General features: G+C 41.1%; 2 protein-coding genes across 2 annotated transcripts; both read right to left on the reverse strand.

Annotated features, from left to right (window-relative positions):
• Nucleotides 1-328: 328 nt before the first annotated feature.
• Nucleotides 329-11,659, reverse strand: si:ch211-207e14.4 (interleukin-17 receptor D). Its single transcript, XM_037684397.1, has 12 exons — nt 11,552-11,659; nt 6,908-6,992; nt 6,473-6,631; nt 5,243-5,361; nt 4,948-5,071; nt 4,728-4,766; nt 4,486-4,631; nt 3,105-3,179; nt 2,750-2,816; nt 1,526-1,678; nt 1,277-1,449; nt 329-1,120 (listed from the first exon to the last, which is right to left on the reverse strand). The coding sequence occupies exons 1-12, from the start codon at nt 11,657-11,659 to the stop codon at nt 596-598; spliced, it is 1,773 nt and encodes a 590-aa protein (XP_037540325.1). The 3' UTR covers nt 329-595.
• Nucleotides 11,660-11,960: 301 nt separating this feature from the next.
• On the reverse strand, nt 11,961-22,371 carry fam50a (family with sequence similarity 50 member A). Its single transcript, XM_037684398.1, has 13 exons — nt 22,109-22,371; nt 20,813-20,897; nt 20,593-20,692; nt 19,581-19,747; nt 17,948-18,024; nt 17,641-17,707; nt 17,512-17,573; nt 17,307-17,383; nt 17,065-17,119; nt 16,836-16,884; nt 14,801-14,871; nt 14,095-14,205; nt 11,961-12,185 (listed from the first exon to the last, which is right to left on the reverse strand). The coding sequence occupies exons 1-13, from the start codon at nt 22,217-22,219 to the stop codon at nt 12,177-12,179; spliced, it is 1,041 nt and encodes a 346-aa protein (XP_037540326.1). The 5' UTR covers nt 22,220-22,371; the 3' UTR covers nt 11,961-12,176.
• Nucleotides 22,372-22,603: the final 232 nt, after the last annotated feature.

A 22,603-nucleotide genomic window follows, 5' to 3' on the forward strand; every position in this document is an offset into this window, starting at 1 on the left:
ATTATGTAAAAAATTGATAGTTATTGTGATTATTTTTCATTATCAAACCAGTTCCATTTCTAATGAAATGTTCAGATAACATGTTTTTATTCAGATAAAGCATAAATTAATCCAAACCTGGTTTTCTTCATCCTGCAACTCCTAAAGTTTAGTTTAAATTTGACACCAGTATTTGTTACAAAGACTGACAAAACATGTTTTCTGTTTGCCTTAACAGATGCTTAAAATACAAGAATGTGTATCTTGACAAAAATTACTGTGCAATTTACATACCACACTTCGATATAAAAGTACAAAAGGCTAGGATCTCTTCATTTTTAAACAATAACATAAGAAATGCATACAGATAAATAAAGCATGACTGTAAACACAAATCTGTAATACTTGTAGTTTTTTAAATAATCTCAATGGGTAACTTTGTAGACTAACAACATTAGGTGAAGACAGGTTTCAGGAAACTATCTTTTTGTCCTTGAGAAAAACTGGATACATAAATTGTGTAATACACAAGTCATAGTGCATTGTACCATGTATTTAAGAACCAACTTCTTGTCTAAGCTGAGAACACATGTGGTATTATAGTTTAAAGATCCTCTCAGTTCACTTGGTCTTTTTGCCTTTTGGCCCTCATGATGTTCCCAGCCTCGTGGATGGCCCGCTGCAGAGCAGCTCCTGCAGGTACCGTAGCAAAGCCCTCCTCTGTGATGTGGTTTATCTTCAGGTAGCTCCCTGGCCTGTGCAGGGCCACTCCATGAAGGTGGGAGAAGAGCAGCGGTAAGTCGTTCGTCAGCGTGTAGTGGGATGCCAGCCTCAGCTCCGTGGGGATGTCCGTTTCCTCAGAGTACTCAAAAATAGCTGACATGTATTTGGACAGGTCCTGGCCTCTGGCTTTGGCTTGGCCCACCTCTGCTCCAATAATCCGGATGACAGCCTCAGAAACGTAAGAATCCGGTGCATCCTCGTCTTCTTCATTCTCCTCTGGCTCTGCAGGCTTATGTCTTTTACCGAACCCTTGAGAACATATCGCCAGGACAAAGTCGCTCTCCTGGATCTGCCGACAGTGCCAGGCCATACTGCCTTCCTCAGCCACACCCAGGGAGTCCCAAAGGTCCAGGCACACCTGAGAAGAAACACAAGCAAAGCCCCAGGACAAAAAAAACAAACAAAAAAAAACAATAATTCATCAAAACTCATACTAATCTAATAAACTCAGAATATTTAGTCAGTTTTGCAGAAATGACAAACGTTCTTCAAATATGCGACATGTGCAGAGTACCCGAGTTGCCATGTGCTGCTGTATGAAGGCTCCTAAATGCATGACAGCCTGGACATGAGAGGGGCCGTCACAGCTGCTGTAGCAAATCAGGAGATGTGGTGGAGTCAGCCGGGCTCTGGGCAACGACGCCACTTCCTCTTTGGTACCATTTTCTTCGTGCAGCCTAATAATCTCTACAGGGACGAGCAGATGAACAGATTAATTGTGTAAAGCCAGGGTTTTATCGCATGGTCTGGTTTGTGTTTTCACCTGGTTTCATGTCAAGGTTCTTCCTGCGCATCTTGGACTTCTGACAGCTGAGAGCAGCCAGGAAGACTCCGAGCACAAACACCACAGCCAGACACAGTGGGATCACCACAGCCAGGGAGGGGGGGTCAGAGGCCTCCTCTGAGGGGGGAGCAGCTGTAATGAGAGGCCAAAGCAGCGTTAACAACGTTCATTGTCTAAAACATGCAAATTCTCATTTTATGGATTTTCTGAGATTGCGTCGCTTCTGATCAACACAAACTAAAATTGATATTGATTGATTGATTAGTGAGCATGAACTTTGACATAAGAAGATGCTCACGAGCTTGTGTAGTGACAAAAACAGAGTCTCTATGTCAGGGCTATTCAACTAAATTGCTCAGGGGCCACAGTTACTGAAAGCCAAGAGCTCAGGGGCCGGATATCCAGCAGTTATTGTCATTAAGTAAGTTTGTTTTATGGTTTAAAATCTAGTTTTATTTAAATATGAACCCAATGAAGGGCCGAACTGAGCTCACCCGTGGGCCTGATTTGGCCCCTGGACCACCAGTTGAATAGCCCTGCTCTAAGTCATCTGAATTGTCCTGCAGACCTGTTATTTTTATTTTATTACAAGGTCTTCCTGTCCACTCAGGCTTAAGGACAGGACCAGGACAGAATGAGCGCCGACTGAACATTAAGAGTTAAGCTCATTTCTTATTTTATTTATTACTTCTGTCTTTGATTTTAGGTGCGGGGAGGGACCTTGTAAAGTCAGAATTTCTTTGCCCAGTGTAACCACCATGTCTTGCAGAGCACGACATTATACTTCCAGAATCCCGTTTGTGGGTAAACTTGGCATCGATCGTCTTTTTTTTTAACTGATCTAGCAGGCAGCTGGTAAATCAGCACCTTCTTAAACACTTGTAATTTTTAACTCCACCCTGAAACATAAATTACACGTATAACTGACACATTTGAGAACTTAAAGTCTCCGTGCGACCTGAATTTATAACTCATGTCAGGTTGTTTTTGTCAATCTTTTTAAAAGACTGCTTATTAGGAGGAACAGCACATGCTCGCACAGGTTTTCCACATCATGAATCCTTGGCTAATCACAGCTAACAGATACGCTATGTACTGCGATAACAGCACTTTTTGTTTTAATAATAAAAGGTAAAGGGCTTAAAATCTTTCACCATGAGCTGTAAAGTAAAGAGGATCCGAAGCAGCAACAGTTTCTTCTACCTTTCCGGTTTCCGATGACGTGAATATTGAAGGTTTTCCTCACTGCATCAATTACATTTGCCGCAATCTACAACAGAAGAAAATATTTAGCAATGAAGTTGATTTAATCTGGGAAATTATTGTTAGATTAATTAATTATGATTATTGAGCCACTCAGTCAGACATGAACTCTGATAACACGGATAATACAGTTCTGCTCCTGGGTACAGTCCCCAAAGTTCGTATGACTCTCAAACAAACCCCGATGTTTGAAAATGCTCAGCGAGGTGGCTCAGAAACAAAATATAAACGGTAAACGTCTGAAAACAAAGACTGCCTTTTGGTGGAAAAAGCTCAAAGGTTGGCAAAGTCTCACCTCACAAGTGTAGTTGGTTCCTTGTTGAAGGTCAGTCAGCTGGTGGCTGTGATGAGTTTTGTTTATTGAGGAATCCTGAGGTAAATCAGAAAAACATATTGTGCATCCCTTCAGAACTGGAGACAAGACGAATAGCTGCTGAAACTGACAGAATAATGGTCGGCATGAGAAAACAGGAACTCATTAGAACTGCAGTTAACGCCAGCACTTTACTTTGTTTTTGTTGATTTTTTTTTTAATGGCTAAAAACTTCCTGCCAACATATTGTTTAAAAATCTTCACGTGACTTTTTTGTTTAAATCTGAACAGTGACAAAGATACTTCTGAGCTCTGCAGATGTGATTCTGTATTTACTCCATTTGGACACAGGGGGCGCTGTTTCTGCACAGAGAAAGTGTGTCTTTATAGTTTGATTCAAGATTCTTTACTGTCATTCACATGTGGTACATGAGGTGGAACGAAACTATGTACATCAGATATGTATGACCAGAACAAAAGCAGCCTAAATCTAACGCAAGCTCGGTAAATTAATTTGCAGAGGGAATTAACCCTTTAATTACGAACGTGTCGCAGACGAAACGTTTTCAGGTGGTAAATTTTTCTTAGGTGGTAAAGAGTCAATTTCTCTGAAAACAGAGTCAACGCTGAAAGCTGAATTATTTTGCTTGTATTTGCTGAAGAAGCTGAAACTGAGTAGTTAAAGCTAAAAGAAGCAGATCAATAGCTAAAAGCTAAAAGTTGCGCTCTGGCTTGGCTTCATTTTAAAAGCTAAAAGTTGCTAAATACAAGCTAAAAGCAGTAAAAAATTAGCTTTAAGCTGAAAGTATCAAAAGACAAGCTAAAAGTAGAAAAATACTAACTAAAAGCTAAAAGTACTTAACTAAAGGCTGGCAAAGCTAAAAGGTAAAAGTAGCAATAGGCTAGATAAAAACAGCAAAAAGCTACCTAAAAGCTAAGAGTAGCAAAGTATAGCTAACAGCTAAATGCAGCAAAGGACTGCTAAAAGCTAATGTAGCAAAAGATAGCTAAAAGTTAAAAGTAAGTAATTCAAAAATAAAAGTAAAGTAAAAAAACAAAACTTAAGTCAGCATTCTAAAGTAGATCTAAATAAGAAAAATGGTTTTAAAGGACTTGAAAATATTTCCTTGTGTTTTCTTGGACGAAATATTGTTAATAAAGTTAAACATTTTGAAAATTACAATCGTTATAAAAATAAAAAAAAAATCAAAGGTCGTGGCGCCCATCTGCTGAATGAGCCGAACATTTTCATGCACAAATAGCTAAAGTAAGCACAAAGTCTGCAGAAGTGGATAGATTGCAAAGAAATAAAGAAAAAGTAAAAAACAAAAGTCTGAACGCTGAATCAAATGAAAACGCTCACGGGGATTATGGTCGTGTATTTCTTCACGCCGTTCGCGTAACACCGACAGAAGTAGCTCCTGATGTCCAGGTTCGGTGGAGCCAAGTTGAAGGTCACGGTGACGACAGAACCTTCCTGCTGGACCGCGATGTGCTTCGGGTACCAGTCTGCAACCACACGATGAGAAACCTGCACTTGAAGGCAACATTTGAACATGAGATGTTTCTACCGTATTAGACTGAACAATAAACAGTTTGTCTAACCTTGTTTGCAACGCTCGAGGCCGTTCTTCTCTGCACATGCTGAAAAACAACCATTCACAATTTTGTTCTTCAGAAAAGAACTAACTTGAAAGGATGATATGTCATAACTAATAAGGTATAAAAAAAAAAGGGGCAATCAAGCAATTCAGATGGTAAATGTCACCTTAAAGGAACTGCCTTATTAAGATAACGTGAAGCTGAGAGCTCCACAGTGTCTTACAGCGAGTAGAGAAGATCTTGGTGTGATAAAACTTCTCCCATTGCTCAGGAACTGGCAGAGCCATGACAGTAACAGCATACTGGGATCCCAGGGTGAGGCCAGTGAATGGGTCCGACTTGTAAAACTGTGAAAGACGAGGGAGCGACTTTGACTCATTTCAAAAGTAAAGTGAAAGTTATGTCTTTATCCCTTTGGGCACTTCTCTCTGACGTAGAGAGGTCCACCCTTTATCATACATGGAGAATAATGGAAGAGCGTATCTTAACAGTGAGGAAGTAAAAGCCCTCTTTCCTACCGTCTGAGCATCTGATGGCGAGAGGGAAACGTTACGGTTAAAGAGGAACAGCTGGCAGGCAAAAGTGAAACCTCCCAAAGCCTGGATCGACACTTGAAAGCCTCGCAAGAAGGCAAGCCCTGCAACAAGCACAGAACAACAACGTTTACTTCAGTGGCTGTTAAACGAAACCTTTAACTCTGTTACACACCTATGACTCATTCACCATCATGTCATGCTGAACTGTGTGCGTGACAGTTTCAGTCCAAAAAGTTCCACAACTTTCTGAAAGACTAGACTCATCTCGAGGTTGTCGCATCTTTTAGGAAACTTCTGGTCAGCTTGCATGAAAGCACAAACAAACTAACTGCATAAGCAACACAAATATGTATTTGGACATGGATGTTCTCTGGCATGCATCCCCCCCCCCCAAGCCTTGTACTTCCCAAATGGTGTCTGATGAGCTCGTCATATGCTTTCTGCTTTAGTGACATAAGGTTTATGAAAAATATTTACCCAGACAAAAATTGGTGTCCAGTGGAATGTACTTTAGAGGTATGGGGTTTCTGAACCCCCCACCAAGAGCCATTTGGTCCCTATACAACCAGAGCTTGGTTTGCATTACCAGTAAAGAGTCCGGCTTATTTCCAGTGAGTGTTGGATTAAGCCAAAGGTGCATTTTGACTTCTAGGTTCAGCCATGGGGCAGAGCGTTTCTGCTTTAAGAGCTTCAGATTGTGCATTCCACGGTCCTGTTGGTCTCTTCATGCCAGGACCTCCAGCAGGGACTGAAGCCGAGCGTGAAGCATCCTTTAACTGGCTGGGAATCAACCACAGCCCCAATAAAAAGGGGTTCAAGTATTTCAGGTCTTGATGACAGGTGGGGGAGGAGAGATGGAGACTGGAATGATGGACTGAAACATCTGTTCCTGGACATTGTAAAGGTGAGGTGGTTTGGGCTTGATAGAGTATATCTCACAGCTGGCCCCATGGAGTCCCTCTGGTTCATCTGGAAGAAGTAGCTGTGGGATCTCTAAGCTGTTGCAGCTTCAATTCAGATGGGACGACATTGCACGGTCACGTTCACCACCTTAAGGGATATTTTTAGGATTTGTGGACAACCTGATGATTGACCAACAAAATAAAAAAAAAATCTGTCCAACCACATTCATAGATGTGCAACATTTAACTTTTCAAATAATGAGGCTGGTTTTAATCTTTATGAGAATCCGATCAGTGTGCATCAGCGTACCATAAAGACTGGGCTTCCAGGAGACAACGGCGGTGTCAGATTTGGGGTCCGGCTCATGAACAAACTCAATCTTTACATCGGTTGGTGCATGAACGTAGTGCTGACAGATCCGGGGGTCCTCATCTCCGAGCAGCTCGAAACATGGCCATGGAATACAACCTGAGGAGACGTGGCATTCATTTTACACACTTATGCTGAATTATGCATCTTGTTTTTTTTTATTTTGACGTCCTTTCAGGACTAAAAGTGCAAGACCTGCCAATAAGTACAGTAGGATTTTGTAAAATCTGTGGACAAATTCTGCAGGATGATTATGTTCCTGTTAAGGGAAAGATCATCTTAGAACCAACAAAACACCTGTGGTCATGTCATTCTGAGCTTTAAAGCAGTTTGACTAAAACAGACAAAGGTCAACGCAGTCTGTCTGAATCTTACTTCCAAACGTCCGGATGGAGTTCAAACCCAGAGCCTTCTTGATGTCATCCCTGGTGACTCTGCAGTACTCGCATGCAGGTCGCCCCTGCAGAGACAAAGGGAATTTTAACATTTAAAGATTAGATTCATGGTCAAAATGAAACCAGCCACTAGGGAGCACAAGCCAGTGTACACTATTATAGCCACTATAAGCTTCTAACTAGCCTTGTGCTACTTTTAGCTGGTATTTTGCTAGTTTAAGCTAGTCTTTTAATACTTTTAGGAACAACAAAGTCCGTGCTCAATAATCCAGGTATACAATCCAACATTTTTCAGTCAACGTTTCGCCTTCATCAGTCAAGGAAACACACAACAAAACTGATTCTTCCCCCAGCAGCTTACTCCAAAGTGGAACAAACCAGTTATGTTGGTGCTAAGATGGTCTCTTTGTCACGCCCCCTCCTCCATTGCCGGCCCTCTTCCTCGTCGACAGTCATGTCAAACTGGTTGAAAACAACAAAGTCCATGCTCAATAATCCAGGTATACAATCCAACATTTTTCAGTCAGGTCATCTGGACTTTTAGGAACTTTTCTGCAACTTTTACCTTTTAACTACTTTTACCTTGGGGAAGTCTTTTAATGTTAGCTTCTAATTTTGATATTTTGGAATCTTTGAGCTTATTTGCTTGTCCTTTGCTATGTTTAGCTATTTTATCTACATTTAGCTATCATTCTGCTACTTTTGGCATTTAGCTAGCCCTTTGCTACTTTTATCTTTGAGCTGCCTAATTATATTTACATTTTGCATTTAGCTTTAAAACAGAGTTTTGCAAATATTAGCTTAAAGCTAGCCCTTTGCTACATTTAGCTAGCATTTTGCATCATTTAGATTTTAGTTTGAGGTTTTTGCTGGTGTTAAATGGTAAATGGACTGTACTTATGCATCACCTTTCCATCTTATCAAGACACTCAAAGCTCTTTACAACACAATCTGTGCCTCGTTTACCCATTCACACAGCTAGGTCTACAAACCAATCTGAATCTATAAGAATAATCAGAGCTTTTTCACATTCATGCACTGATAGGACACACATCGGAGGCATTGAGGGGTTTAGTGTCTTGCCCAGAGACACTTCAGCATGTGACTGCTGGTGGAACTGAACCCCCAACTCTCCCAATGGACGACGATTGCTCTTACCACTCATCCACAGCTGCCCTAACATCTGCATCTAGCAAGTCTCTTGCTACATTAGCTTTTAGTTAGCTTTTGCTACTTTAAGTCTTCATCTACTGTTTTGCCAGTTTTAGCTAGCATTTAGCTTCTTTTAGGTTTTAGCTATTGTTCTGCTTCTTTTTTTCCGCAAATATCAGCACTAAGAGTGGCTTTTCAGACAAAATTTATTTATTTAGTCATTTTTTCTTGTTTTGTTAGATAAAAATATTTTCAGTCTAAAGCTCTAATACTTCCAAACTACACAATTCTCCTGAATTTTATTAATTTTTTTAAAAAAAAGCACTTTTATATTTTGACTTTATACTGTAACAGATTTAAGGAGCAGAGGGACACCTGACTCTGGTCATGCTGAGACACTAAAAACATTTGAAACATCGTCTGTTGGCAACTTTCTTCCTCCCTGCAGAGGATTATTAAATTATTAATTGTTAAAACTCAAGTCTGTCATTTTTTTAATCTTTTGCACAGGTTGTTTCTGTCACTTTTCATTTATACAACCAGGAGGCAGATAAATCTAAAAGATGAGTAGACTACCATCAGATATAATATTTTACAGGTGAAGTTTGATGGTTTGTCTTTAAAAAATAATAAAAAAAATAGCCAAAACGGTATTAAAGAATGCATCAAATTTCTTTTTTTTTTTTGCATCGTTTTCAAAAGCATAAAAATCCCATTATATGTGCTTTTACGCAGACGACAAACTGGTTTAATTCAAAACAACTACGATTTAATGCATTGAGCATAAAACTTTTACAGAAAACGTTTATGCCCGACAGCTTGAAGCTTTAACTGTCCCCAAACCTGTAATATAACACTGCGCCTCATAACGAGACCTCAGACGTTCAATGGAATTTCATTTAAAGACTTTTGAAAAATATGGAGCCAATTATTTTGCATGGACTTCCTTTAGGTTCTTTTCTCTGGTTTCTCTCTGCGGGGCTCAGCTGTGAGTCGTATAACATAATTTAGTACGTTCTCCCAACTCTTTCCTGGGCTGTGATTCAATGGCCTGCAGCTCCGCTAAATTTATTACAGAAAAACATCCATTTGAATCAAACACGGGGCGAGTGTGGCTCAGACAAAAAGCTCATCTTCCAGAGTAAAGTCACTGCTTTAGTCTTTAATAATGCATATTTGGCTAAATGCACGAGTGCAAATAATAAAAAACTCAAGTCTTGGATGAGTTTATGTGAATAATATGAATGTAAACATGTTTTGTCACCAGAATCAGGTTTAAAAAAAGTTTCCACTCTTCAGTCAAAAAGAGAAAATCTGTATCTGAAAGTGAGCAAAATCATCAATGATGGAAAACTTTTGTAGCTAAATGGATTTTTGTGACATGACGGGGTTTTTTTCATCACGTGAAGCGTTTTAGATCAGAATTTGTGCTTTGGATTAGTTTGTCTCACGTATCGTTTCTTCTTTATATAAGAAATATAAAATGAGTCGAGTTACTTACCTGTGACTCTTCAGATTCTGGTTTGGGTCAACTAAAGTCTTTTTTGTTCCATAATGCTTCGTGATAAAGACTAAGAATGCATCTAAAACTTACTGTGATGGAAAATTAAACACGGATATTAACTCCCTCACGTAACGCAAGTCCAACATGACTGGAACATCTGAACTCAGAGAGTTGTGTGAAAACATTTTGTACCCGTTTTGAGCACCTGTTCTCACTGTTGGACTATGGTAAGGGAAGTGTCCCTGGGTTTAATTATTTTCAAACACATGAAGGGACTGGGAGGAGAACCAGCACCTCAACATCCGAGGCCATGGTCCTCAGTCAGAAAAGGGTGGATTGGTCTCTTCGGGTGAGGTTCTGCCTCAAGTGGAGGAGTTCAAGTATCTCAGGGTTTTGTTCACGAGTGAGGGAAGAATGGAGCGCGAGATTGACAGACGGATTGGTGAAACATCTGCAGTATTGCGTACGCTGTCCCGGTTCGTTGTGGTGAAGAGGGAGCTGAGCTGTAAGGCAAAGCTGTTTACTGGTCAGTCTACGTTACCTTCACCTCTGGTCATGAGCTCTGGGTAGTGACTGAAAGAACAAGATCGTGGATACAGGAGGTTGAAATGAGTTTCCTCCACAGGGTAGCTGGACTCTCCCTTAGAGACAGAGTGAGAAGTTCAGTTATCAGGAGAGACTCCGAGTAGAGCCGCTGCTCCTCCACATCAAGAGGAGCCAGTTGAGGTGGTTTGGGCATCTGGTGAGGATTCTTCCTGGGCATGTCCGAGTGGGAGGAGACCCCGGGGAAAACCCAGGACACATTGGAGAGACTAAGTCTCTTGGTTGGCCTGGGAACGCCTTGGAGTCCTCCCAGAAGAGGTGGCTGTGGAAAGAGAGGTCTGGACCCCCCTGCTCAAGCTGCTGCCCCCGTGATAAGTGGAAGATGATGGATGGATGAAGGGACTGCCCCTCGTGCGCAAAGCTTTCCATAAAACCTGTCACTCGTAGGTTTGATTACATGTCACCAGTTTTGTCCTCCCTTCACTGGCTCCCTGCATGTGTCAGAACTGATTTAAAATTCTCCCGTTGACCTTTAAGTGCCTAAATGACCTTGCACATGCATATTTCTCTGATCTTCTTCAACCATGTTCCTTCTCAGGCGCTGAGATCATCTGACCAGCTGCTTTTGGTTTTACCAAAAACAAGGCTGAAGCTCAGAGGTCGGGCTTTTTCCAGTCATGAGCCCTAAACTCTGGACCAATCTGCCCCCCAACATTAGACAGGCCACTTCACTTCCTCTTTTTAAATCTCTCCTAAAAACTCACCTGTTATCACGTTTAACACAGTCCGGTTCGATTTACCATTTCATCGCGTTTGTTTTCAATGCTTTTAATCGCATCTTATTATATTTTTCTTTAATTACTGCCTTGATCTTATTGTTAAGCACTTCGGTAACAGCTGCTGTTTTAAACGGGCTTTATAAATAAATTTGACTTGACAATCTGTAGTGGTCGCCCAGACAAGCGCATAATCTCTGACCTGGATTTGCAGCGACACAAAAAAGCTCTGTCTCCTCCGAGCCTCCGTGTGGACCTCAGCACCTCCAGGAGCAGCTGATCAGCTGCCCCGAGCAGGAGAATGCAAATACTTTTCACGTCGATCAAAACAGGAAAAAAAACGAGGGGACTTCTGACCACGTCGAGCCAGGACTGTCCCACGATGCTGGAAGTGTCAGCTCCTTCCAGGGGAACGTGGATAAAGGAACTTTCAGGCTCCAGGAGCCATACGTGGCTGTTACTGACGGAAACGTTAAAGATTTTTAATGGGCAATTCCCTTGTCCCACATATACAAAGTCCACCTTGCACCGTTTAGTTTTTCGGTTTCTTCTCCGTTAGTAATCGTAGCAGAGGCTGTAATTATTTATTGTGCAACGTCAGCTGGAGCCTGAACACACGAGCAAAACCTTCACAAGTAGGAGAACCTACCTGATGGATGCATTCCAGGCTGCAGTCCTGAGGGGTGACAGCTGCAGCCGAGGCACCCGGCCGAGCAGCAGCCGAAAGCTGCAACAAAACTAGAACTTCCCTCCACATGCTGCTACGGCCGGCATGACGTCCCTGCGAGAAAGCCCACGGCAGGACTGTTTTCTGCTGAGTGCCAGAGTACAAAAACCTGGGAGGAGGGACGGCGACACGGAGGGGAGTGGTGTCCCGAGGCCACAGGTGGAGAGGAGCAGCCAGCGAGTTTCTCCTCGGCATGTTCTGACACCGTCAGGTGAAGCTGCAACACACGGGAGGGGTTCTGCCTCAGAGTCTGTGAGCGAATGTTAGAAACTGACCTGCAGCACACGCAGACACAATCCACCCAACTCCAAGTCCTGTTTACAGTCGTGTTTATTAGATACAGATGCTCCGACATTTCCATCATTTACGACACCGACACGACGACGGTTATTTACAGGGGGGGGGGGGGGGATTTTAATAAGTCTGGGAGGGCAGGAGAAAGTACTACAAATACAAAAGTAAAATATTTCCATTTGTGAAACTCTGAAAAAGTAAAGGAGACACAAGAAAACATTCCCACGAAGACGCCAGAGCTCGATTCTGATGATCATCGAATCTGAAAAGGAGAGAAAAAACAAGTTTAGACGCAAATCTAACATTTAAATTAAAAAAGAAACGTCAAATTTATTGTTTATTTTGTTTTATGTTTCGATGCGATACGTTTTTCTGCGTGTTCTGAGGTATTTATATCTTCTCGTGTTGCGTTTATTTCAATACAAACGATTCTTCGAAGCTGGCTTCACAAATATTCCTCTGCGTCACGGAGTTTAAATCGTTCAGAGAACACGTTTGTTTCCAAACGTACTTACCATATTTATTGCTGTATAAGTCACATCTTTTTGCATCAATTAGCATGCATGCAACTTATACAGCGGAGCGACTTATTTGTTTTCTCCCCATGACAATTTCATTAATTCTGACATGGAAAATATTGAACACTAACATTTTCAGCCACTAGGGGGCCCTCGACCAATATGGCAAGCCAAGTGTCTCATTAATAGGTAAAAGTGAGTATTAATGAGACACTTGGCTTGCCATACAAATACACCTTCATCTTGCTCTGGAACTCCTGGAGCAAACGTCAAATCAGCTGCATTTCGCCGCATTGCCCATATGAAAAGCAGCTGATTTGACCATTAAAGTGAATTTATTAAGGAAAAGTTAAACTGAGGCGCAGCTTTACGATAATGTCAAGCGAATAAATAATTGTTTTTAGGTGTTAATCTTGTTAAAGTCCTCCCGTGCATGCTCCCACGGCCTCCATTTGGCAGACAGTAGATTTTTGGCACAACACTGGCCCACATTTCCGGGTGGTCAGCGGTGACGCGTAATAGATGCGACTTTACGGTAATTAGCAAATGAAGGTCCAGGTTCTCCAGCGAGTGTTTCCTGGTCCAGATGAGTCAACAGCAGACAGATCGTCACGGCCTCCTCTATTTTCACCAACCCTCCTGCTGCCCTGGGGTCAAAATGACCCACAAAGTTTTAATGATGCATACTTTTATTGCTGAGGCCTTGTGAGTTATTTTGACCCAAGGGCAGCTGGAGGGTTCTTAAAATTTTAAATGCATCCTTTTGAACTAAAAGATGCAACATGAGCGCTGCTTTAATCCGATTGTTTTTACCCTGAAAATAACAAGAAAAGCTGGATTTTATGCACCGTCTAAAATTCATCCCTGGAGTGGAGTTAAAATGACTTGACGTGTCAGGATAATGAGCTATGCAAGTTTTCAGTAAGCTTTAAACATATGACAATAAATCTTTTTGGTTGCATTAGTAGCAAAACTCTTCACAAGAACCTCTGTAAACCTTTCAGCTTAATCAGTTAAAAGTTTCTATTGCAGGTCTGCAGAAAACTCATAATAATACAAAAAAAAAAAAAAGCCAAATCTGGTTGTTAACATCCAATAAAGCACCTCCTACTTCTTCATATTTTAATTATAGGAACAAAGAATTTTATATTGCAGGAAATCTGCTCCGATCTGATAAGAAGCATCTTTTACAGCATGCCTCTGCACGTCCAAATCAGCAGTTCCACCCTGCAGGACGAGGCGTTCACGCAGCTGTTTATGTAGCTCCCCGGAGTGATTGCACTTTTAAAACCCGTCGTGCACATGTTTGGACCAAGAACAAAGGTTATTACTGTAATTTGAAGTTGGAGTGGTTTGGAACAGGTGCATAAAGAATTAAGTCGTGCTTTGGAAACGTTGCACCTTCAAAACAAGACAAAGCTGAACTCTTTCCAGTGGCAACAACACAAATCCTCCTGATCCAGAAACTACTCATAAAAAGTGGATTACAGACAAAAGATTAAAGTTTATATCAAAAGTGATTTTATCCTGAAGGGCGAAAATTGCAACCAGTGGTTTGATGAATTTCCACCAACTTGGACTTTTAAAGATTCAAAATAAAGTGACTTTAAATCTTTTACTAAATGACTTGGCAGAAGACAAGATTTCTCTTACCGTGTATTTGTCCCATTTCTTCTCAGGATCATACGGCTCCCAGCGACTTGCAGGAAAAATGTGTTTGTTCTTCTCATACCAGCTCCTCAGCACCACTTTCCCTGCATGAGACTTTAGACAAACACAAAAACAACAGCATGACAAATAAAGCTGAGTTTTCTAAGTCGTATGGCATGCCGTTGTATCATGTAATAGGTAAAAGTGGATATTAATGACGCCTTCGTCCAGCTCGCTTGGAACAACCGTCAAATCAGCTTCAATTCGCGGCGCCACCCCGGCAAAACGCAGCTAATTTGACCATCAAAGTGCATTTATTAAGCAAAAGTTAGACTGAGTCACACCTTTACTATCATTTAGAGCAAACAAATAATTGTTTTTAAGTGTTAATCTTGTTAAAGTCGTCCCGTGCGCGCTCCGGTTTATCAGCGGTGACAAGTAACAAACGCGACGCATCAGTGGCGACGCATAATAGATGCGACTTATATGGCAGAGCAACGTATTTATGGATTTTTCCACTTTATTACACATATTTGGACTGATGCGACTTGTAGGGTGGAACGACGTGTACGGCGTAAAATACGGTAAACTATAGAATTAAAAAAAGAAGCCACTTTTAAGTTTGTTTCAACGATGAACCAAAGCTGGAATATCTTAAGAATCAGAGCCAGAACGTCACCCTCTCCCAAACTCCCAACGAAATCCTCACCTCGTCTTTCTCCACGGTGGCGTCGTTCACCAGACGGATGTCGTCGTGGACGTCGAAGCTGAACAAAGGACCTGCGGAGAAAGAATCGACGACAAAGAGAAGAGAAACGAGGACATTTTTTAAAAAGTCTCGTTAAAACAAGGCAATAAATTACACAGTAATGTGGTTGGAGCGATTTGGAACATTTAGGTTCACGAGATTTATTTGCAGAGAAAGAGCTGTTTCGACTTATTGCAAAATGTGAATGGAAAAACTAAACTCAAAACAGAGCTCGTTTTACAGATCGTTTTTACCCAGTTCCACATTAAATCTTCTTACATAAGCAAAAACTTTCCAGTACGTAATGAACTGCACTGGGTTTGGAGGGTTTTGGTCAACGTGACAAAAAGACATTTGTTTCAAGCCATAAGAAAGTTGTCACGTGTTCCTAACGAAGCAAACTGTTGAAAACATTAAAAATGTTCAGAGGCAGCCGGTTGAAAAATACTAATGTGCAAACATCTCTAACAACAACACCGGCAGCCATCTTGAGTTGCGTTCTAGACGTACATCTAATTATTGTTTCCTGAGCTTCTCGTTAAGATCCAACTGTTTGTGAGATATTTTGCTAACAGACAAAGACAGTTGATTTCAATAACGAATGACAAAATCTTGAGCAGTTAAGACTCAAAGTCACCAAGTACACCAAATTAGGCCTGTTGCGATAACGAATTTTGCTGGGCGATTAATTGTCTCTGAAATTATTGCAATAAACTATAATAATGTTTGAAATTTGACAATAATTAGTAATTATTAAGAAATGTTAATTTTTGTGTGTAGTACCTTTTATTGACCACAAAAGACTGAATCGAAGGATGGATAGTGAGGGAGCGAGCAGCGTGTCTCTAAGAAAAATGGGAGGGAGGCCCCTTGACGTGACATGGGCTGTCTCCCCTTTTTGTCAGTTCTCAAAATGGCGGACGTTCGGTGTGGTTTGAGCTCTTTAGCATAGCATTTATCACACAAAGCTTTTAATAATAAAAAAAACAGTAAACAAGTTTTCAACTTCTTTTTGCAGAGAAAAACAACTTTTTAGACGAAGGCACGGGTTTCAACCGTGAATTGTGGAGCTACGACAAGACGGAGGTTTTTTCACGAGGTCGGCCTGTTAGCTTAGCTCGTAGCTTAGCTGCTTTTAACGATCCGAAAACGTGATTATGGACGGTTAAAACAGATTTTAAAGAGAAAGGGAGGAGTCAGTGACGAGCACCGGAGTTGAACCTTTTGTCATCCAGCGTCTTCAGTAGAAAGAGACACGAAGAAACGACGAAGCTGATAAATGAAAATTAAGTTGATGATTTTCATTTATCATGCGATTAATTAATTGATTTATTGTTTATTGCGACAGGTCTTCACCACGTGTTTTGTTTAGAATCAGTCAAATCGACTGACGTACGGCCATTTTTGTCAGCTTTGCTGTGGCAGCCATCTTGGTGGGGGGAGTGGTGGCGCAGAGTTTAGAAGATGGGCCTGTGATCAGAAAGTCGCAGGTTCAACTCCCAGTACCGTCAACATCAAAATGTGGGTGGAAAAGGTGAAACACCCACACCTGCCTCCACCCTCATTCACCCCACTCTGGGCCCCTGAGCAAGGCCCTTAACCCCACCATCTGCTCCCTAAACAGGTCTCTCTTGAAAATGAGTTCTCGTGACTCAATGAAACTACCTGTATTAATAAAGGGTAAATGAAAAAATAAATAAATCTTGAATAATTGACTCTAATAGTTAATCAGCTGCAGATGCACAGGGATTACTTTCTAAAGTTTTCATAATAATCCAGCCAATTGTTCATGAGATATTTTGCCGAGTGTAAAGAAATGAACACGGATTATGACTCCGTCTTCAGCAAGATATTTTTTTTTTATCAGTATCTCTCTCGTTAAACTGTATTAAAGCAGAACATCCCGATCAATTCTTCCATGTTTAACGGTGATAAATCAACACGTTCGACATCAAATCAAGCTGATAAATGTCCTGATCTTTACATGTCAACGTACCGGACTTTCCTCGGGCTTTGGTCACAATGAAGTCGTAAAAACTGTGATGCTGAAAAATTCAAACAGGCGAGAGGAAAAAAAAAAACATAAATTCATCATCTGGGGCTGAAATTACACAACAGATCAAACCCCCAACTAAAAAGATCAGAATCTAGAAACATGTGATTTAACAGAAGATCTGCTGCTTCATCTCAAATCAAGTGGCGATTTTTCATTTCTCAGTGCTCACATGAGGGATTATCAGATCTTCTTTGATGTACATGAGCTGCTCCACTCCAGCAGACCTGCACAGAAACAAATAAGTAGAATGAACCCCTTTTATTAAAGTAGCTTGTGATTTCCTGTGTAGAAGCTGAGGAGTGGCAGCTTTGCCGACATCTAGTGGCAGCTTTAAGGAACCTGCTGGCTCAAAGGGCCTCAGCTAAAACAGTGAAATGTGTTTATCAAAGCACAGCTGATGTCTGAACCTGCCTGAGCTCGCTGAAGTCCTTCCTGAGGACCTCCAGGGCCTTCTGCAGGAAGTTCTGGATGGTGTTCCCCTTCTTCATCTGCGAGAGAAACGCACACGATGCGCGGCTCATTACAACACAAAAAACATGAACTCGGTTCAAAGTTTTGTAAAAAAAAAAAAATAAAATCCCATTTCAGTTTTATGTTTTAACGTATCTCTGGTTACCTTCACGGTTTTCCGATGTCCGGAGCCGTCCCAGTAGCTGAAGGTAATTTCAATCTCCTCATCTAAAGACAACGCACCGTTACTACACTGAAGAAGCTTTGAGGCATCAACACAAACTCTGGAGCTCACTCTTGATCTTCTCCTGCTTCAGCTCCCACTCCTGCCTGAGCTCCTCTCGGAGGCGATTCTCCTCCTCCTGAACACGAGAAACACACAAAAACATCAACGTTTAAACCCATAAACTGCGTTTTTATTAAACGCCGGTGTTAAAGCTGCACGTAACATGAACCTGCTAACACACAGCAGAGTTGGTAACGACGGTCTTACTGACTAATCTCTTCGGCCGAAAGTTAAAAACATTCAGTATTGAAGAGGGTAGAGTTTTTACAGATCAGCCATTAAAACAAATCTTTGACGTTCTTCACGCTGACCTCACCTCTCGGTCTCGATCTGGAAGAAAACTCGTGTCCACGTCTGGGTTTTTCCCCAGTTTTCTCTTCTTAACTGGCCCACCTGTGAGAAACGATGACGATGAGTGAAGAAGACTTTTCACTGAGCTGAACTTCTTTTAGGATGCAAACATTTAGTCAGGTCTGCGCTGACCGTTTTATGATGGTGATGGCAATACTCCAAGTGGTAATGAGTAAAACTAGAAAGTTCCTGAAAGTGCCAGGTTGCGGCCATTTTAAATGTTTGATTCAACAGTACTATGTGTTGGGCATCGCTCTCAGCTACCACCAAACCAAAATTCAGTTTAATACCTCTAAAAATGGTTGATTTATAGTATTTTTTCCTTTTTAGCTCAGGAGGCCATCTTGGATTTTTGATTTGCAATCAGTTTATTGGGGATTGTTCTCAGTTACCAGTACAAACATCAGCTGAATAGCTCTAAAAACGACTGAAATTAGCTTCGGAAGCCATCTTGCATATTTAGATATGAATTCAGAATGTGTTGCTTTCAGCTACCACCACACCAAACTTCAGCGCAATATATTTTAAAATAGCTGAGTTATAGTAGTTTTTTTATTTTAGCCGAGGCAACCATCTTGGATTTTTGATTTTAAATAGGAATGTATAACGAATCCCAACCATAACAAATTTCAGCTTAATATCACAAAGAATGACTGAGTTATAGTCAATTTTGAGGTTTTTAAGATAGCTGTGGCAGCCATCTTGAACCAAAATGGCTCCAAATGTTAATCAGTGTTTTGTTCAGACTCGACTCTAGGTCACGTGACCTCACTGTGGCAGTTAGAGGCTGTGAAAAGTTCTGTCAGTGTTTTTCAATGAGAAAAAGGGAGTCTGTAGGAACGCGCAGAGGGACGAGTTGCTGCGCATTTCTTCTAAATTTAATAAGATAACCACCTAAAAACAATTATTTGTTTGCTCGACTTTATAGTAAAGGTGTGTCTCAGTTGAACTTTTACTTAATAAATGCACTTTAATGGTCAAATCAGCTGCATTTCGCTGGGGCGGTGCAGCAAAATGAAGCTGAGTTGAACAAAGGTGTCGCTCTATGACAAGCAGATTGTGTCATTAATAGCCACGTTGACCTATTACACGATACAACGGCATGCCATACAACTCGAGCGCCATCTAGCAGCTGAAAAATGGTAGTGTTCAATATTTTCAGTCAGAATGAATGAAAAGTCATATCTCAACGATAAATTGGTTTATAAATATGAGAAAAAAAAAATCAATAAATATGTCGTTTGGGCGTGTAAGTCGCAGGGCGTGCAAATGATACAAAAATACAGTATGTTGCCATGGTAACTCAAAACATCAGTAATAGTAACAGCACACATCACAGTGTCAAGTCGGTCATTTTGATATAACACTTGTAGGGGTGCACGTTGCGGTTCGGGACACGTTAAAGTTGATAGAAGAGCCTTTTCAGGTGGTTAATAATAGGTGGCTGCCTTCAGGCAGTCCCCAAAAATATAAATTTATCGTCTGTTAATATTTTCAGTTTCTCTGAATGTCATACTCCTACGAACAAAGTTTCAATTTATTTATCGGAATCGACAGAAAGGACTTGAGGTTCAACATCCTGAACATCAATTACTCACAATCCAGATCTTCCTCTTCATTCTTGTCTTCATCATCATCATCATCATCGTCTTCATCATAATCTTCGTCTTCCTCCTCCTCTTCATCATCGGGATTAAAAGATAAACTGGCAATTTTTCTTTTCTGCTCCTCCTTTCTCTTCTTCTCCTTCTGTTTTTCAAGCTTGCTGTAAAAAAAAAAAAAGAAAGAATAGAAGTAAAACAAATGGAGGCGCGCGTCTTCAAAGGTTTGTAGGCAAACCTGACGGAGCGAGCAGAAAAAAAAGAGGATGTTGGTTTTCAAACGGCGGTGTGCGGTTTTAAGGGAAGACGTGGAGCAACAGTTCAGGGATCGGAGCCATTCAAGGATCAAAGAGCAGAGTTGTCGTAAATCTGTCGCTGTCGAGCCGAAAAGCCTCGGGAGCTGCCAGCCTCATCACGTCTATTTTCTGCGTTTAGGCTCGTTGACGTAAAAACACCGATAAAACTATTTGATTACATCTAAACCCAGAGGTGAAACGCAGCTCCAGTCCTACAGAAAACATCGCCCGAGGCTCTCACGCCTGTTTAAATTGAATCTGCAGATCTTCAGCTGCAGAACCACGAAAATTGAAGCAAATTGTTATTAAGGACTACATCGCTATTTCAACGTTAAATCACTGCTTTTGTTGTCTGCTTCAAAGGATGAGCAAATAATGTCAGCTAAAAACTGCAACAGCTTAAAATTCAGAAGCAACAAGACGCCTGGCTAGGCTCGCTGAACAGGTTTAACACGTTTTTCCTATTTAAAAAAAAAGTTTCAACATTAATATCAAGTGCGAGGAGTTAATCACAGATCAGCAAGTAAAAATAAATTAAAACCAAATTGTAAGTAACTTTTTGTTTTACTTGTTTAAACTGGAAGCGCGATTATTAAAAACTATTTCTACATCATAAGAAGTTGAGCACGAAGTGCACACACGGACAGATTAAAGTAAGTGTTTTGGTTTGCGATTCTCCGACACAGCTCAGAGATAAACGTGTATTCGCTCACAGCTGGAGCTCTTTGGACTGCTCCTTTTTGGCCAGCTGCTTCTCTCGTTCCTTCACCAGCGCCTCCTGCTTGGCTTTCATGTCATTCAGGGTCACCAGACCTAAGTGAGACATTTAAACATAAATTAAATAAACAAACGCAATGAAAGAATTAAAGATTCGTGTTTATGCTTCATTCGTTTTCTTTTCACAACGTCGGTGAACTTTTCATAGATACTCACCAACTGTGCTGGACTTCAGCTCTGCCTCCACAGCATCGTAGTGAGCGGAGAATTTCTTATCAATGTTTGCTTTGACCATGTTATCCTGCAAAAACACAAACACAGTTTAGTTCTGCTGCCGTAGGTTTAGACTGCAGGAGGACGTCCTGACTCACTCTGATGTCTTTACTCTTCATGCAATTTTTGTTTTTCTTTCCCATGGAAACTACATCTGGACCAAACCTGCGCCCTTTCCTGTCCTCTCAGCTCCTGCCAGTCGAGGGAGATGACTGCTCATCCTGATCCTGGTTCTGTTGGAGGTACCTTGTCATGAAAAAGGGACTTGTTCTGTTTCCCCATCGCCACAGACTTGCTCAGGATGGGGGATTGCCCTGAAGTAAAGATCAATTTGCTGGTTTCTTTAAATAGAGAAGTGCGTTTGTTTTATTGGCATTTCATAAGGTGTGTGAATATTTTATATTATGTATATTCTATATAAATGATTGTAATTACATCTGGATCTGTTTTGGAGTTACTTTTATCTTTTGTATATTGCACCGAGAGGACTTTTAAGAATTGACGATGTATAAATTAACTGAATTGAAGGTCACACACAAGGCAGTTACTTTGCAACTCATCCATAATTGTTTTAGCTGCCAAGGTACTTTTGGGTTTGAAGGATTGTTCAGGACTTTATCAAAGAACCATTACGAGCCCCTAAACATCCGCAGGACTTCAGCGGAGAGGAGCCGTGAGGTGCTTTAGGACTGCACAACCCAACAGCTCCTGTACCCGAGGAAGTCCATGGGTTTCCTCAGAGATCCTAAGGATTTTCTATTCCTGCTGCTGTGGAAAGCATCCTCACACAGAACAATACATCTAGGTTTGGAAATAGCCGTGATCAGAACCGCAAAGCCCCAAACACAGGGGTCAGCTCTCCTGTCTCTGCAGGACATTTGAGATGTTGCTCTTTGGAAAAGAGGCTGTTTTAACTGCTCAGCTCAGAGAAGCATGAACTTCATATTCCACCAGCACAGAATCAAACCTGTGAGCATCTGAACAGATTAATGTTCATCTAAAAAGGCACTTTAACTTATTTTAAATAACTCTTCCACGTCTGTATATTTTCATGGCTCAATTTGCACATGACTAACTCGTAATAAAGTGTGTAAATAACTCATAGTTTGTTTTTTTTTTTTATTGGAACTTACTGTTATCCTCTTTTCACATTTTTATTTTTTCAATCATTTGCTCAGCCTATATAAGACAGGCTCCAGATGCATGTACTGAAGACTTGGATGTGATGAAGTCACAAACCTCTGCTATCTTCTGTTTCAGCTGCTCGAGTTGCTCCCTTTCTTTCTCTCGTTTCTTCATCAGCTGCATCGCCCTGCCGGCCTCGCTGGCGGCTCCTTTGTACTGCGCCATCTTGTTTTCTTTATCCCGCGAAGCTTCTTTTTAAAAGGAACAATACAAACAAGCAGCGAACAGAGACGTTAAATCCTAAAGTTAACGACAAATCTTTACAGGACCACGAAAACGCAGATAACTGTCTACCATAACAAGAAAAATGGCGATGGTGGAGTGCATTCTGGGTAATGACGTACCGTTTTGCGACCGACGCAGAAGAACGTCGGAATATGACGTCAACGCGTCGACCATATGGGTGAGTCCCACTTTTCACTTGCAAGTTGTCCAGAAAAACAAAACAAGCCTTATTATCTACAGTTAAAATATCATACATGTCTAATAATGTTTTTTAATCAGTGTTTGAAATAAATAATTTTTACAATTAGCTGGTGAAACAGTACA

Source organism: Nematolebias whitei, chromosome 11 (assembly GCF_014905685.2).
Source record: "Nematolebias whitei isolate Nwh7 chromosome 11, NemWhi1, whole genome shotgun sequence".
Classification (NCBI taxonomy): domain Eukaryota; kingdom Metazoa; phylum Chordata; class Actinopteri; order Cyprinodontiformes; family Rivulidae; genus Nematolebias; species Nematolebias whitei.